Source organism: Drosophila kikkawai, chromosome 3R (genome assembly GCF_030179895.1).
Source record: "Drosophila kikkawai strain 14028-0561.14 chromosome 3R, DkikHiC1v2, whole genome shotgun sequence".
NCBI classification, from domain to species: Eukaryota; Metazoa; Arthropoda; class Insecta; order Diptera; family Drosophilidae; genus Drosophila; species Drosophila kikkawai.
Genome location: NC_091731.1, coordinates 23,093,387 through 23,110,517, shown reverse-complemented (window position 1 = coordinate 23,110,517; position 17,131 = coordinate 23,093,387). Strand labels below are relative to the sequence as shown.

At 42.3% G+C, this 17,131-nt stretch overlaps 1 protein-coding gene across 1 annotated transcript; it reads left to right on the top strand.

Moving 5' to 3' along the window:
* The first annotated feature begins 8,007 nt into the window (after positions 1 to 8,007).
* LOC108083628 (homeobox protein abdominal-A-like) lies at positions 8,008 to 13,583 on the top strand. The gene is made up of 4 exons (XM_070286246.1): positions 8,008 to 8,083; positions 8,183 to 8,648; positions 9,090 to 9,416; positions 13,379 to 13,583. The coding sequence occupies exons 1-4, from the start codon at positions 8,008 to 8,010 to the stop codon at positions 13,581 to 13,583; spliced, it is 1,074 nt and encodes a 357-aa protein (XP_070142347.1).
* Positions 13,584 to 17,131: the final 3,548 nt, after the last annotated feature.

Sequence of the window (17,131 nt, the reverse complement as noted above, 5' to 3'; positions counted from 1 at the left end):
AATCTTCATTCTTTAAAGAAATTAAATTTTTAACAAGTATCTAATTTATTTTTGTTTAAAATTTGACTTATTTGATTGATTTATTTCCCAACATTTTTCTCCCAGTGCCTGGGTGTGAGCTCGACTTGAGGTTGAGTCTTTGGATGTGCGAGTGTGAGTGCTGAAAATGTTTTGAAAATCCACTCAAGCTCACTTAGAAGTCAGTTGGCGACGTCGCATTGACAGCAGGTGGAAAATGGGGGGCGGTGGCAAACCTTCAGAACACTCCTTGGGATTCCGGGGATTACCTTTCCCCATTCTCTTACCCTTTTGCACACCAATAAACTTGACAGTTAATCCGTAATTGATCTGGAAAAAGGTACGATTATGATAATGAAGCTGACAATGAGAATGCTGATGGAAGTGCTTGCCTCTGACAATAAGGGGAAGCTCAAAGAAAACTCAAGGAAAACTCAAGAAAAAGTCGAGAAAAGCCCTCAGATAACACAGTAGAGTGACCGAAAATAAACCCGCCGTAAGGACTCTTGTTTACGTCCGGTGTCTGCTGCTGCTACACTGTCGCTTTAGGTTAAAGTCCTTTCGTTCTGAAAGCCACATGAATTTAAATTTTTATTTGACAATAATAAAAGTACGAACGTGGCAAGATAAATGTCCTTGGGTGTAAGCGTCCCGTGGCTGGGGAAATTCGTTTATGGAAATGCGTAAAACGTCGGGATATTCGCAACTTACCTAAGCAGCTATAACAGCAGATCATAAATAAAACAATATCATATGAATGCATATTGCGCGTGTGTGTAATGGAAGGGAAGTGGGCTATGGGCGATGGGCGATGGACTGTGGGATGTGGGCCATACGATTGGGTGAATGTTGGTGTCCTGCGACAAGCAAGCAGAATATTATTTGCTTCTTGGCACGCAATTGTCGGGCAAACAAACGAGGCTGCTGGGAGCACGTGCAGGTCCTGCCAGGATATGTAAATCCAGGCGTGTGTGCTCATAGTCATAACCATGTTCCTCCTTCGACAGTTCCCTGCTAAGATGGCGATAGTGAAAGCGTTAGTGTAACACGAACCCGAAGCTAAAAGTGAGCAAGGACTACGCCGGGAGCATACCAATGCCAGCGCAATGGCGCAAGTTGTCGTAAGTGGTGCTGCCGCAAAATAACCTGCCAACGGCAGTCGGTACACGAAACAGCAGCGCAGCAGCCTCAGCAGGAGCAGCAGCAGCATCCTCACCAATATCAGCAGCAGGACCACGAGCAGCGGGAGCACTATGGAGGATACTGCAACGGGACCGGCAAAGAAAAGTGGCACCACGCTCTCCGTGGACCGAGCTGCCTTCCTCCTGCTGCGCGTCAGGAAAGTGTTCAAGAAGAAGCGACAGCAGCGCAAGGAGCGACAGTAAGTCGAATGTTTGCCATTACTTAACCACTGCGGGGGGTGATTTTGGGGCGGGATTTGTAGGATCCCCGGGATTTGCCGCACCGCCGAGCAAAGCCCAATGAATTGTCAGCCAGCCGAAGGCAAACAGAATTAACAATCTGTTTGAACGGCGGATGGAAGCCGGATTGGGCCGCAATCAAAAGCGATTTAGTTGCCATCGGATGGCCATCAAATTGCTGGTCCGAAACTAAAATGCTTTTTGAGTTTTTCGTGCTCTATATTTTTCCTACATTTTTACGTTTATTTAATAAAGAATTTTCAATAAGCACGCTCAACTTAAAATTCTATGCAAATAACAAATGAAATCGATTTGCTCTTTAACAAATAATTAATAAAGCTTGTCAGAAAGAAACTGATACAATGATAATTGATGCAATTATTTATTCGCCAACATGATTACATAATTGAACGTACTCGCGTGAATCGCACTTCAAGCATTTTCTACAAAGTCTAAATAATTGGGAGTTGTTCAAAGCCAAACAGATATAATTTCATTATAAAAGTAGATTTTGATAATGATTCATAGCTGATTATAAAAGAATTGCAATACTTATTTATTTAATTATCATACAAATGGTTGTAGAGTATTCTCTAAAGAATTTAAGTTAAACGAAAAGCTGTCGTCTGTCAATCGGAAATTCATTTGACGAATTTCGATTCATTTATTAAGTCCTGCAGGATTTCCTTTTTCCATTAATTTCGCATTGTGTCGCCTCGATTTTTTGTTCTTTTTTTATATTCACATTAATATAAGAATCAAAAATGCAGCGTAAACCTTTAATGAGCAGAAGAGAAAAAATTTTTCGATTTCATGGGTTACTTTTTAAATCTGGATATTTATTTTTAATAGAAGGATTCTTAGTTGTATTATTTATCTAAGCTAATATATTTTTTATTGAGGAGTCATGCCTATTATATAAGTATATATAATAAGGACGAAATTCTTTGAACAAACACTGTACTATTTTCTATCAATCCTTGCCTCATTCTTCCCGGAAATGAATTGAAAAAATCACCTTATTTCTAGGGGCTTTTTTGCTGAGTCAACATAGGCGCCTGCCAACGCATTTTCGAGGCCGGATGCACCGTGTGAAGGACCCTCAAGGTGCCAGATAAATAGCGCGTAGCACTTGGCCCCGGGAATTCTTCAGTGGCCAAGTGGATGGGCGTGGCACGGTGCAAATGAGGTCGTGGCAGTGGCAGAGTTGAACCCCCAATCTCAATTCCTATGCACGTCCTGCAGCCAGTGCTCATTTGTCTGGTGGAAAAGCTGCTCGTTAGAAACTCGCAGCTATGTGTATCCGCATTCTCCTTTGCTTATTGCACAACTGCTCTTTAAGAGTGTTTTTTCTCCGGGAAGTGAATGTGGATGTGCGTGTGGCTGAGCTCCCTCCTGTTCCAGCAGCAATTTCTGAAAAGAAAATTTTCGACATTTTTTTTGCCTGGCTGCATCGTCGACGTAATGAAAATGCTTTTTATATCCTGGCATTCGCATGCTCAACATTTGCTTAAGCAGGGACCCCCGAAGAATGCCAAGCGGCAAACTCAATTAGGCACGAGCAGCCGGTTTCCGGCAATGGCGGGTTTTTCCAAGTAGGTTCGCTTAAAGTTTACCCGCTTATCCCGGAATTTTCCTTTAACCCGTTCGTCCTTCGAGGCGGCAAAGGGTCCGCAATCCGATGATTTGATTACACGAACAACATTTGCTCTAATTATGCACGCACATGTAAACACAGCGTACAGCAAATGCAATTACAAGACCCCACCACATACACATACAGACGCACATAGAGAGACACACATGCTGGATTACAGGGCGCACACACTGCGTATGCGTAATTTGGCAAAGCCTTTCGGCTTAGTTGGCCTTTTTCAGACAAATGCCGCCCAAAATGCGACAGGAATGATATCGTAACTGATGTTAATGTAGCTGATACCGATGTTTACTAGAACATCCATGTGTTTAGGCCAGGAACTTCATTAGTTTCCCGCTGGAAGTGTCCGAGGTGCCAACAAGATTCCCAAATTCAAGTATGCTAATGAGAATCGAGATGATCTACACGGGAGGAGTTTGAAATTGAATCACAAATTAAGCACAAGGTGACTCTGAGTGATAATCTTTCCCTCAAGAGCCGCACTTCAAATGCCTTTGATCTGCCCGGCATTAACTCTGTTCGGCTGCTGGGCGCCTCATTAAATAACACCTCTCTCGCATGGCTCCATTATCTGGGCGTAAACTTTTACGCAGGCCAGGCTTTCGTCTTAAAACACTTTTCACGGCAATTCCGGCAGCATGTTAACCTTTTTTGTTCACTCTTTCAGTCTCCCGTTGTTGGTGGGTAATGTACGATTTACGGTTACGAGTATTTCACGTCAATTATGTAGATCCGCTTTGAGTTATGTGAGTGGGCCGTGTCGGGGTCTCACCTCTCAACCCTTAATCCTTAATGCCGAGCCCTTAACCCTACGTTCCCCTTCGTCTTTGGCGCCTGCTTCCTGGCTTTGTTGCGTTCGCAGTTCCCTGCTGCGACCTGTAACAGCTTGCCTTTAGTGGGTGCTACTCGCCCCTACGAGCATGTTTGCCTTTGTGCTCAACGCTCTTGACAGTGCCTGCCGGCGGAACTCAAACCGCTGAGGCTGGATACACAGCCAGAAATAAAGCCACGAAATTATACATTAATTTGGGGAAGACAGAACGAGGTTTTTTACGTGAAAAACGCAAACAATTTAGGATTCATTTAGAATATTGTTTCATTTATAATAGTTTTTATAATTTATAAGATATTACTGTATAAATTATTTAAATAAAATCCATACTGCATAAAAAGGATATTATGGATATGGATATTCTTGTATAATTTGATAAAATCAATTGACCTTTGCCAATATTAAATCTTTTACGACTATTGGCTTAATCGATTAGCCATAACGATTGATGGCTTATAACTTTAACTTAAAGCTATTTGCTATGCATATAAAAGTTAATTCATTACTATTGCATGCATTTTGAACACGCCAATGCTGTCTTACCAAACTGTTTAGGCCTAGAAAATGAATTATTGTGAGGCACGGAATACGCAGTTTGGGAAATGGAAGTTATTTTCAGTTTGAGTTGTAAATGTATTTAAAGAATTTTTTTTGTTTTTAATATGATATTGTTGACCACTTTTCCAGTTATTAAAATAGATTATCTTAAATAAATATAAATTTAAATACAATTTCTATTACAAAGCCTTGAAAGTATAGTATAGTATAGGATTAAAAATATATAAACAATACAAGGTTTGTGTCTTTATCGATTAAAAATAAAATTTAAATTAGTAAAAATATTAATTTTTTAATAAAAAACGTTTATTTGTTCTTTTTTATTCTTCGTCAATCGATAATTTCTTGCTGATTGTTTGTTAATAGAAAATATACCCTGAAAAAAAACGAAATTTTATTTATTCTTCTCCCAGTGTCCCATCAAAATAAAAGACAGGCGTCTTGGGCCCCCTTAAAAACTTTAACTTATTTCTCCAAAGCATTATGTAATTTGCCCCTTTATTTATGTGTGGACATTGTGCTGTGTTGCTCTTTTGACAGCTTTAACTATTTCGCATGTTTCCTCAAGTTGCCCGTTGTTTTTTCGCGCCCACTCCCCCCTGGCGGCGATGCAAGGACGTAGATAAATTGCTTACATGATTCCTTCGCAGCCGCTGTGCTGCAGTCTGACTCCAAGGACCAAGCAGGAAGGAGGGAACTAAGTGCGGGTGCAGCCTTTCCCATTGACTGTGTTGTCCCTAGCCGGAATCTTGTAAATGCCTCTGGGTGGGAAAAGTTTTGCTGATTTCTGTTTCGTTCGGCAGCCCTTCGCTATCGTCATCAATATTGCAGGGAACTCGTTGGAACTCTGGCGCCTTGGCAAAATGTCAAAGTCAGAAATAAATCAAATAAAAAGTTTTCCATTTTTTGTTAGTATCAATAGCTCGTTTCTCTTTTTTACTCTCTTTTGCATACAATATATGCGTGCAGTTCAAGTGGTGGGAGTGGGAAGAGACATGAGTGTCCTTTTTGGGATGGGTTATCCGGGGTGGGCAGCTGTTCCATCTGCCAGGGCAAACGTATCTGGCGTAGGCGTCGAGTTGGGAATCGAGTTCGAGTGCCAGGAATTCGAATTCAATCACACATCACAGCCTGCAGAAATATCTAGGAGCTCATGCAAAAACGGAAAGAGGCAGCTGTCGCGCACAGCGGATGTCGGCCTGGTTTGATGGGCGGCGGTCTTTGAGGTGTTGAAAGTAATTTCCACACAACAATCAAATGTAATTCACATGCGAGTGCCAAAAAAAAAAAAGGGGAAGAGCTGAAATGCGCAAATCGACAGCTGACAATGACACTCGCCCAACGCACTGTGGCTGGAATTAATAAGCAAATTGCATGAGTGACAGTCAGGGCTGTTGCTTTCAACCAATACTGAAATATGCACGGTACAGAAACTTTGAAATGTAAAATACTGGATTTGTCACCAACTAAAGCGTGGTTGTTTAACAATTGATTATAACATTTTTCAATATTATATTTCTATATAAAATTTTCCAGATTTTTATTAAGGAAGATTTCTTTGAAAGCCTCAAGAGCTTAGTTTTGGAAAATTTATAATGGTCCAAAGCACTCAAGTGGCCCCCTCAGCATCAGTGCACTTAATGCTTGCTTTGTTTTAGAACTCCCCCTGGGATTAGCATAAAATGATGATGTTCAAACTGAATATTAAAGCCAGATAACATCGGAAGTGATGAAAAGGTAGTGGCATATCGCAGGCTTTGACAGGATATCAGAGGATATTATTTTAATTTTTTCTTGTTTAATTAAATAAGCAAGAAAAATAATTTCTTTATTATTTTACCATTCATGATCTAGTTTAATTAAGAAAATTAAAAACTTTATAACATGTTTTATATACATATAAGGTACTTCATATAGCAATAGATATTTCCTTTATTATTCCTTCCCGCTTTCTGCTTTAAGATCGTTCTGATGGTATACAAATTAAAGATTGAAAACTTTAATTCGTACTTCAAATAACCTTACCTTTAGCCCAGTGTGAAGAAAAAGGGTGTCAAAATGTGGGCTGGTGGCATGTGAAGGGGGTGACACATGCAAATGGAACGGAAATGGCATAGAGCTGTGCAATGAGGACGGCGAATAATTGCATTTACTTGCTGACACTCCCCACTCGTCGCACTTAATAAATAATAGCATTAACTTATTATTGTCACTTTCTTTTCCTTCCCGTGGCTTGGTCGCATGGTCGCATCCCTTAACACTTTCTCACTTTCACCTCTTTCTCTCTGTTCAATTCCAGGGCCCAGCAGCAGAGTGGCGCCGCCGCGGCAGGAGCTGGCGGTGTGGGAGGCGGTGGCTCTGGATCCGGATCCGGCTCACAATCGCGGACGGGCAGCCGCAAGCTGCCGCCGCCATTGTTACGGTCGCGCACACTGCCCGCCATTATTGTGCCAGGACTTCCGGTCGTCTCGCTGCACACGGACAAACAAACATTTCAATTGGGTGCGTACATGCCATTGCGTCCGAAACAATTATGACCGGTTAATTATATGGCAAAAGGACTGAAAAATAAAGTGTCAAATTTAAATTGCTTTCTTCTTTATAAGCCGCTTATTTATAAATGGACCGCTTATTTATAAAAGCCGAAAAATCACGTTTCACCAGTTAATTATGCAAAAATAATAGCTTCAAACTGCTTTACATTATGTACATATTATTATTTTTGACAGTATTTATTTTATAACAGAAGTAATTAAGAGGAAATTTGTAAAGACCGATATATTTGTATATTGTATATCTTAAAGAATTTAATTCAATTTAAAATTCGATTTAAATATTATGCGGCATAGAAGCTCTCAAAAAATGTATTAATGCTCTTTGCTAGCCATCCTCCTTTTAAAATATACAAATATATTTCTATTCAAAATAAAACTGTTCAATTGAGATAACACTTTGGGGCTCGGCTGAAACCGAAACGAACTCGAATTGATTTATTATGGCTTAGCCCGAAATCGGGTCCAGGCCATCGCATAAAAGCCTTTACATTTCCCAGGATTCCAGCTAAAATCCATTTTGAACCCTTTCACTGACTAGCCATTGAGCCTTGTGCTGTAAAATGTAAATTAAAATGTTTTAAAATCAGTTTGCTATGCCTTTTGAAATGGGAGAATACGTACATTCAATGGAATCCTTTCTTATCAGCAGTTTCGATCTACTAATTAATCTTAGCAATGAGGAAATGTTTACTGCGCAAAAAAGAGTGCTACAAAAAACTCTATGAGAGTAGGATTAAAAAAGTTAAATAGCAAAGAGGAATTTCACGAAAAATTTCAAAGGAAAAGCTGGACAAATCACCAGTCACTACAAGTCTAAGAGTTTTCCTTTTTAAAGCTTTACCATTTTTGTATATATTAAATGTTTAAGTCAAAGGTTTAAGGAAGCTTCAACGACTTTCTTTCGTGAAATGTCCGCTTCCCGGAAAACTATCCCCACCCACTGACGCAAAAGAAAATAGTTAAATAATGAAAAACGCTGTGCACAATTGCCCTTTGCCATCTAGACGGTGTGTGGGCGAGGCATGTTGTGGCTACAGAATATGTAATTAAAAACTTTTGACAGGTTTTCAGCCCTTGTTATGATTAATATTATGGAAATGCATTCGGGATATAAACCCGAATACGATACATACGATTTCAGCCGCCAATTTACTGACTTTTCCAGACGAACGTTTACTGGCCAGTAAAAGCCGCAGCGGCAGCGCTAGTGGCCATCGTTGGTCGCTCCTCACACGTGCCAGCAACAACAGCAGTAGCAGCAGCGCCACCACAGGCAACAACAATGCCGCCAGCAGCAATAACAACAACAACACACATTTAGCCAATAACAACAACACGCTGATGGTGAAATCATTGAATTTGCCGAAAGACGATAGCAATTTGGTGTACAGGCGGAAATCCTCGGGCAGCACGCCGCACCAGCATCACGGCACGCACCACCACCACCACCAGCATCATCACCATCTGCAGCAACAACAGCAGCAGCAGCAGCATTTGCAGCAGCAACACCAACAGCATCTGCAGCAGCTGCAGCATCTGGGTGAAAGCTCACTGTTCCACCTCTCCGACGACTTCGAGTGCCATGCGGATGGCTCCCTGCTGCTCAGGTGGGTCGAAGACCAATAAAAAGAACCCAATTTTGTAGTTTTCTGTAAGAAAAAGGTTTGAATTTGGGGCAAGGAATGCCAATAATAATAAATCAAGAACATAACTAGGCTAGCGGAAGGATACTCAATTTTTCAGAAAACGCAATCAACTGCAGTTGATGGCTCTACCATCAATATCAAATCAGGCTTTATTATATTTTCACTAAATTTTAAAAAGAATTCTTAAGATTAAAATCTTTTTAAAAATTAAACAATTTTAAAAGAATTAAAATTACGCTACTAGACCTTAAATTCTGGCTTAGGTTAGTTAGAGTAACAACTTAATAAACATTCACAGGGAGAGATCCTGGAAGGTTAAAGCTCCCTAGATTTCTGTTATCTTTTGACAACTTACCGACATTTTTCACCGTCGCGATATTAATCTTCAATATTCCATTGCAGGATCCCCGCCCCGCATGTGGTGGCGGCGCGTGCCTATCGACTGGCAGCTCGAAAGCGAGCCGCTGCCTCTTCGGAGGCCACCACTCCTCTGGCCCGGGAACACACGCTCCACGAACTACCGCTGGCCGAGGCGTCTAGCTCGGGATCCAGCTCCGGATCGAGCACGACCTTCACGCGCCTAGCCAAATTGCTGCATCAATCAAGCGCCTTGGCAGGCAGGTCCAATCTGCAGCCACCGCCGCCGGGTGACAATGCGGTCCAGAGTCTGGGACTCGGCCTGGGCCTGGGTCTCGGCGAGGAGGCGCCACGTCGTCTATCCTGGGAGAGGTGCGTATACGTAATTTACAACCTCTCATTCTGTCCTGTCCTGTCCCGCCCCATGCGCCTTTGCATTTGTGAGTGCGCTGTCTGCCCTGTCAACATTCACCTTGACTGACTGGTGGACTGGGGGAGGAGCTGTCGGACTGTCGGAGAGCTGGTGCAATTAGCTAATTTCATTTGCGCCCCCAAGCTGGAAAGCTGATCTCGGTCGTGCGTTCCCGTGTCCGCCACCTACCTACCTAATGGCTAGCCACATGAGGTTGGACGAGAGCCCGTGGACGGCTGGTGGTGGTGATGACAGGCCAGCAGCTTGGCCGGCGGTCGAGTGCCGCATTTGTCTTCATTCGTTACAGTTCACGGCAGGCTAATGGAGACACATGCAGTTGCAAGATTAACACGCCCCGGGATACCATCCCCGCTCTCCTCCGTGGATGCTGTGTTAATTAACGTCACACTCGCTCCACACGATAAGTTGCACAAATCAAACCGCAGCTGGACCGACGTGAATGGGTGGACTTAAAGGTCCTTGCTGGAAACATAAGCCCTGCCGGGGAAACCAATTAAGTAATAATCCAAGCTTATAAGCCAAACTGTGTCACAAAAGCTGATAAATGTATACAATATGAGTTCAGGAGATTTATTAAAAACAATTTTTGTTGTACGCTTAGGACTGGTGAAGGGTTATTCAATTTAATATAAAATATATACAATAGAAAAAATCGACTAAAAATATTTCTCTTGTTTCGTTGCGGTTTTATTGGTGTTTTTGGTTTGCCAAAACTGAATAATTGAACAGAGATCCATGTTAAATGAGTTATCCCAATTTCAGCTCAGTTGCTACTACAAAATTCACACGCTTCAATGCCTCTGCGGCTAAATCAAACGTGTCCTTATTAATTATGCAATCACATTTATCGACTGGAAACAAGAGGCAAGTAGTAGTAGTTTGGCACCATTTATGGGAGCTAAGCCCAGACTGGCCAATAAAACCTAGCAGTGCACATTGCCACATGTCCCTGACGGGTTTAAGCAATTTACGAGCAGAAAGATTACGCCTTGAACTCTCGTCTCCACTTTGCAGTAGACCACTTGCCAGCGACCATGGTCAGGAGTGTAAAATCATTTTGGCAAACAAGCCGCAGGAGGTACGGAAGGACCTCCAGATCCCCCAAACTCCCACTGCCACTCGAACACTGATTGCAACGCTCGTCTCTCTCTTTCCGACAGCAGGACACTGAACAGAGAACAATGGGCAACAAACATCCTTTTTTGTATATACATTTTGAGTGGCCGATATTGAGATTGTTAATTAAATTGAATTATTTTGTGACTAATTAAAATTTGGTAAATAAAATATGAGAAACATATTAGTACTTTACATTTAAATAATATTTATTTTTACCAAGATAATCGAGAATTTTTCCCAGAGTGCAGGAATCCCGAGCGCTGTTTTATGTGTTTAAACTTTGATATTTTAAAATGCAAAAACCAGAAAACTGAAACAAAAGGAGTCGAATTTTGGGTCGTTGTTGTTCTGTTTGTATTGCGTTAGGTTGCTAAATTTAGAGTGAACGAGCTTGTACGCAAGCCAAACGACGCAAGTGGCAAAAGTAGTAGAAGTAGCAGCAGAAGCAACCAGCAATGCGCATAATAATAACTGCAGAGCTCGACCAGGGACGGTGTAAGTTAGCGGCGAGTGGGAATCGGAGAGAGCTCCTCCCCAGTTAAGGTCTTTGTTGGGGTTTCCTTCAGTCCTTACTGGCTTAATTGTGAATGCATTATTCATGAGCCAACAGCCAAAGAAAAGGAAGGCGGCGGACAGCCCAAACTTGCTCTGCAACCATTTTAAGAAAGTTAAAGCATAGGAATTTGATAGGTCGACTAAAAGGTACCTGGTGTTTTATTATCAAGATAATACACACTTTTCCAAAATTGATCCATTAATAAAACATAAATTAGCAATGTTTGGTATTTTTCTTTGATACCGACCTATTTTATATATATTTATACTTATTTATATATAATTCCTTATACTTTACAATGATTAGCATCTTAAAAAAGTCTTGATTTAGGTAATTCTTTCATGTCTCTCTCCTGAGACCCATAAAACCCTTGCCATCTAGGAGTACGCGGTATGGCAGAGATGTGAAAGACACGAAGCGAAGCCAATAAAACAGTGTCCTGCCACCGAGTTGCCAGTCTGGTGTTGAGGATAAAGTTTTGTGCGTCGTGTTGCCGCCACCGGCTTTGCCACTAAACTACATAGCTAAGAAGCCGAAAGACAACAAGATGCGACTGGAAGTTCGAGCAAACGAGCCATAACTGAAATTGCGCATACGTCATGTGCGCCTTGCACGCCAGCAACCCTCATCAACACACAGAGAGTCAGATGCGAAAACAAATACAATGACAAAACTCATTAGCTCGACTGCGTGGGCGGCGGTGGCGGTGGCGGCAGGTTATGTAGTGTAAAATTTTATAAATTGCATGCGGCTCCGCTTCCAAAAAAAAAAAAAAAAAGAAACAAAAGTTTACCTAAAAGCCTCGGCAAAGTCGCCGAGTTGCTGATGTCAACATCAATTTGTGTGGCATCGCCGCCATTCTGTTTCTGATTTATTTTCAGTTTCACTTTGCGGCCTTTGTTGTGGGGTGGCGTGCACTTAGAAAAAATTCTAAATTCTAGCAGAGAAAAAGGACGGTGCCTAATATGTACTTTAATATGATAATGATGTCTTTTTAGATTAATTTGAAATCTTACATTAGCGGAATATAAGGTATGTTTAAGCCAATATAAAAAAGCTGCAGCATCAGTTAGTATTATGTTTTTCTTCATGTGTACAAGTGTATGTGTATCGCATAAAAGGTCGGAAAATGCGAATGGAAACTCTGAGGCCTGATGATGAGCGACAGACAAACGCAAAATTTGACAGATGCGACCCTGAAAGAGTCCGTTGGTTGAAGTTGGCCAGCAGTCATTAGGCCTAATGTACGGCTCATTTGACCAGGCCAAAAACAGGGACCGAAAGGGATATCGATCGTCATTCATGTTCATTTCCAGAGTTAACCAACATCCCCAATGCCCCAATGCACTTTTCACTCACATCCAATTACTTTGCAGGCGACACTAAGCCATGTCCCAGTCAATTGTTTTGCGTCTGCCAACCCAGATCTGAATCAACTGGCAGCCAGGCAGACAGCCAGCCAGCCCTTATTAAGAGCATTTTCCACACTAGCTTGACAGTTCTCCCTCTGCCCAGGAAAATCACCTTGAAAAGCATTAAGGAGTTTTCCTGGTGGCACGCCGAAAATTTCTATAGAATTTCATGCCACTTTAGGGGAACAACGTGCGAGACATTCAAGCAACAAAACACCCTTGTAAGGGAAGGATTGTGCTCATGGATGTGTCACCTGTTCTTGGCACATTGCCTGGAAATCACCTGCGATGGCTATGGGGGTTGAGGGAGTTGTGTGAAAATTGTAAATACGGAGCCAAAATGACAAACCAGGCATGGAAAGGCACTCAGGAGAAAGCATTAGGTGCCCTAATTTACACAGAGAGGTTCCTTTGAACTCAAGTTATTCAAGCTAACGTGTTTAAATTAAATGCTACAATATTAAGAATAATATAAGGATTGCTAGTTGATTTTATTTTAACTTTTAAGTAACCACTTATATTCTCTCATAAAATAAATTTTTTCAAGAGATAAATCTCACATTTCAAATGCTTTTTCTCAGTGTTGAAATGTTTATTCAACATACAGGTCGACATGCTCACCTGCTGAGTGTATTCGACCTTGTCAAACGGAATACTTGGCTCTGTTGTTGATATTTTCGGTGTGGCATCGCAAGAAAAACACAGGCCAAGTTTCTGTTTGGCAGAGCTCTTGACTTATTGCCGCCAGTTGGCAGTTAGTTAAAGTGCCTAGCGCCTGTATGCATAAGTTAATAACAATCATTACTATCGACAGCTCCTGCTCTGAGGTTTGCCGGCAAACACGCTGCAATCTGGCGGAGGTTAGTCGCCAGGACACGGGGCATATGGTCGCCTGTCAGTCCTCATCTGCATCGCAGTCCGCCTGCGAGGTGGTTGACAACTGGCAAGGACAACCAGCCGCAGGAGCAAGTCAAGTAGAGCTAACTAGGGTCTACTTTGCCGCCTGTCGTCTGCCATGAAATATGTCTGTGGCTTGGGGTTCTATTTCTTCCGTACTCTTCACCCCCCAAAACCGAATACGAACCGAGTCCCACTCAACCGTCCCCCTATCAGCCATCAACGAAGACGATGACGAGCACAACTTTTTGCATCACAGTTCACTACAGGATGTTAACGAACACTCAAAGAAATGAACTCCATGAAGTCCTCCTATCAGGTTATTGGTCGCACGAACGCCCTAAAGAAATTCCCCACTTTTTGCAAAGTGTAAGGGGAAAACAGAGGGGCTGATGGGTAAAGGGTACCCTTTAGGGGTAGGGGAAGCACTTCTTTTGTTGCCTAAAAGCGTCGTAATTTGATTGAATTTGCGTTAATTAAGCGTATTTAGCTGTTGGCAAATTATGAATGTGTTTAATTGCAAACTCACTTAATTGTCTCTGGTGGGTTAAAGGCAAGTAAAAGACAGGGATCGCAGAGCGAGCTTTGGTTTATTATGGTTTCGGATTAACAGAATTAGCGTGTGTACAAATGCATCTATCAGCTAGAGGGCTTCGTCTTGTATTCCTTCTGCACTCCCCCCTTTTCTCGCTGGAATAAACTTTTGCGAGGGCGCTGAGATTGCCGACAGCTTTTGCGGTTTTAATTGAAAATGTTGCGCATACGACGTGGTGTACATTAATATATGGGCTTTCATTCGAGGACAAATTGGTTGACGGTGACTGTCGTCGCCGGCATAGGGAAAGTTGCCAAGGTTGGGGCGTGCTTAATGTGGTCGAGTTTCGCAACTTGACTCTGATTATGCAAATTCTGTAAATGAGCAAAAGAGCGACGGCTGGGCGGGGGCGACAACCAATTTGTGTGTGCGGCTTGTGAATTAATTCAGAGCACTGTAAACACAGCAAAATATGCTACACAACACAAAGTTTTCAAACTAAACTTTTCTGTGTAGCCTTCGGCATCCAGCGGAATCGTGAACTGCAAGTTATGGCCATCTAATCCATGCCCATCCCAGTTCTCAAGCAGCCGGCAAATTAATCCATTACTAGGCCGTCAAGTGGACCGTAAATTGCAGTTTACTTTGACCCGCCATCCAGCCCCATCGCTCACCTCGATTTGCTTCTTACCATAAACTTGGCCAGTCATGGGCAAAAGCGTGCCGGCCAAGCAGGCATCGCCAAGAAAAAGTGCGGAAAAAGCGCAGAAAACTGTTTAGCCCGAATGAAGAAATACGCTCGGATGGAAACATGCGTCAACTTTGTCAGCATTACCCACAGCACCGCATTAGCGCCAGCTGTCCACTGTTGTGGGTGCACTGGGAGAAAAACTCTTAATCTAAACAGAATATATTGCCTGGTTTGCTTTAATATGATAATAACGATTCACATAAGCACTTTGATGGTGATTTCATACAAGAATGTTGCCGGCAATAAATACTTATATACCCCACTTAGCTTGTATAATTTCTTTGCAGTGTTCAGTGCCGGGCCAACTAGTCTTGCCGCTTCCCCGGCGAGCGGCTTTCTCTGATGGCGTGGCCATAAAAAACGGTCACATTATGGCAACTAGGCCGGCCAGTGACCGCAGCGCCGCTTAATGGTCTGCGGGCAGCTCATTAAAATGTCCAACAGCGTGAAGTAATTACGATACTCTGCAAGTTTGCACTTGTCCTCAGATTTAGACCCACCAGCCCGTCCCTCCCTGCATTTCCCCGGAATCCCTACCAGAACCTATTGAGTTGCTCCTCGTGTTTTCTGACTTTGCTTTCCGCTTATTTCTTTTTGCAGGCGCAAGGACAGCAGTGCTCTACAGCGTTCCGCCAGCATCGACTCCTTTGCCGAGATTGTGTTTAGCGACCTGCCACGCCCCTCGCTCGCCGTCACGGCGCCAGGTACCTCCGCCACTGGATCCGGAGGAGCCCCATCCCCGTTCAGCAAACGTCCCTCGGCCAGCAGCCTGTACTCCACATCGACGACCAGCTCCTTTGGCTCACAGGCACAGGCCCAGCTGAATGTCAATTACGGTGACTCGGCGGCCGGATCCGGAACCGGGACTGGAGCGGGCACGGGTCACCATGGGATACCGGGCGGCAATGGGGCCAACAGCGCCAGCAGCAGCCGGAGGGAGAGCATGCTAAGTCCCTCCTCCACGCGACGCTCTAAGCTGACCAGAATCATAAACGGTGAGTGCGGAATATCAGATTCGGACTCGGAATCCACAATTTATTTTCTGCTGCAATGGCGGCACAGGGGCGGTGCGTGCCATATTGATGGGTGAATAGAGTTGGAAAGTATCTGGTTCTTTGTACACTCATAAAAATATTTTTCTTTATATATGAAAATTTCCCTTAACAAATTCCCCTTGTTTTGCTTGTCAATTTTGTTAAAAACCATGTCGAATTCTAAAAATCTTTAACAAGTATATTTATTGCTCATAATGTAAATTTCCCATCACCATTGGTGTTCGGAACTAAACCCATCGACCGACCAAATAAGAGTGGGACTGAATAGAGGAAGCTCATCGTTCTCGTCATCGGTGGCTTATTTATTTCGCTGCAGCCGGCTGATTGAAATTCAAATGCGCACTTGAGTTTTCCGGATGGAAAACCGGGCAGGCGCGGTATTAAATCAATTGCCACTTGGCCCAAGTGCTCAAAGCTCACAGCCCTGAGTCCCGAGGATTGAAAATAAGAACGGAAAGAGTCTAAATTTAATGAAAAACTGAAGTAACTCCACTCTATTAAAGGTCGTGAATTTCATATTGCACCATCGAAAGTGAACTTTCGAGGCCTTAAAATGGTGTACAAGTTGAAGGTGAAAACTTTTTCTTTAGTACTTTGTGGCTCAATCGGTTGAAATGGTTACTAGATCTGAAGCTAAAGTTGGTTGAAATCCCTGAGTGGTTTCCTTTTAACAAAACTTTATGTTCCTCAAGATCAAACTTTTCGAGGAACTACACTTTAAAGCCTATCAGAGCGTAAGTTAAGACGAGGTATGATTAATGCAAATTAGTAAACTGAGAATTATTCTATAAATTTGTTTACTTTTATTTGAACACATTTATTTAATGGACCATGATAATATTTATAGTGAAATTATATCGGCATCCGGAGGAAATAGCTTTAGATAATTAAATTTTTTAAATGAATAATCAAAAGACGAGCTCCTACTGCTTCCAAGACCAAGGGCTTAAGTCAAGATAACAAAAAATATACTTTTGAAGAATAGGGTTGTTTCCCTTAATCTCTCTTGCATTATCGCTTCCCCCCAGCAGAGGCGTTTGCAACAAAAAGGTCGCCGGCTGACCAGAGTTGCAAGCTAAGCTTTTTTCCATGGAATCTGTTTTTTTTTTATATGTGTATTCTAAAAAAATAATTAATAATTTTGAGATCAACACATTTCATGGACCACTAAAAAAGCTGATGTATTGATGCTTATATGTACATACATATGTATAAGCTGCAATTGTCATGATGAATAGGTCATTAATTGTTGATGAAATGGTGATCAATAGGTAATGAATTGGTGATAAAAATAATAATGAAACGTTGATGATTAAATTATGCATTTTT

Excerpts from the sequence above, each read along its gene's own strand:
- LOC108083628 (XM_070286246.1), top strand. The coding sequence starts at position 8,008 with ATGAAAAACGCTGTGCACAATTGCCCTTTGCCATCTAGACGGTGTGTG. Across the intron at positions 8,084-8,182 it reads ATGTTGTGGCTACAGAATAT|CCGCCAATTTACTGACTTTT; the intron begins GTAATTAAAAAC and ends ATACGATTTCAG. Across the intron at positions 8,649-9,089 it reads GATGGCTCCCTGCTGCTCAG|GATCCCCGCCCCGCATGTGG; the intron begins GTGGGTCGAAGA and ends ATTCCATTGCAG.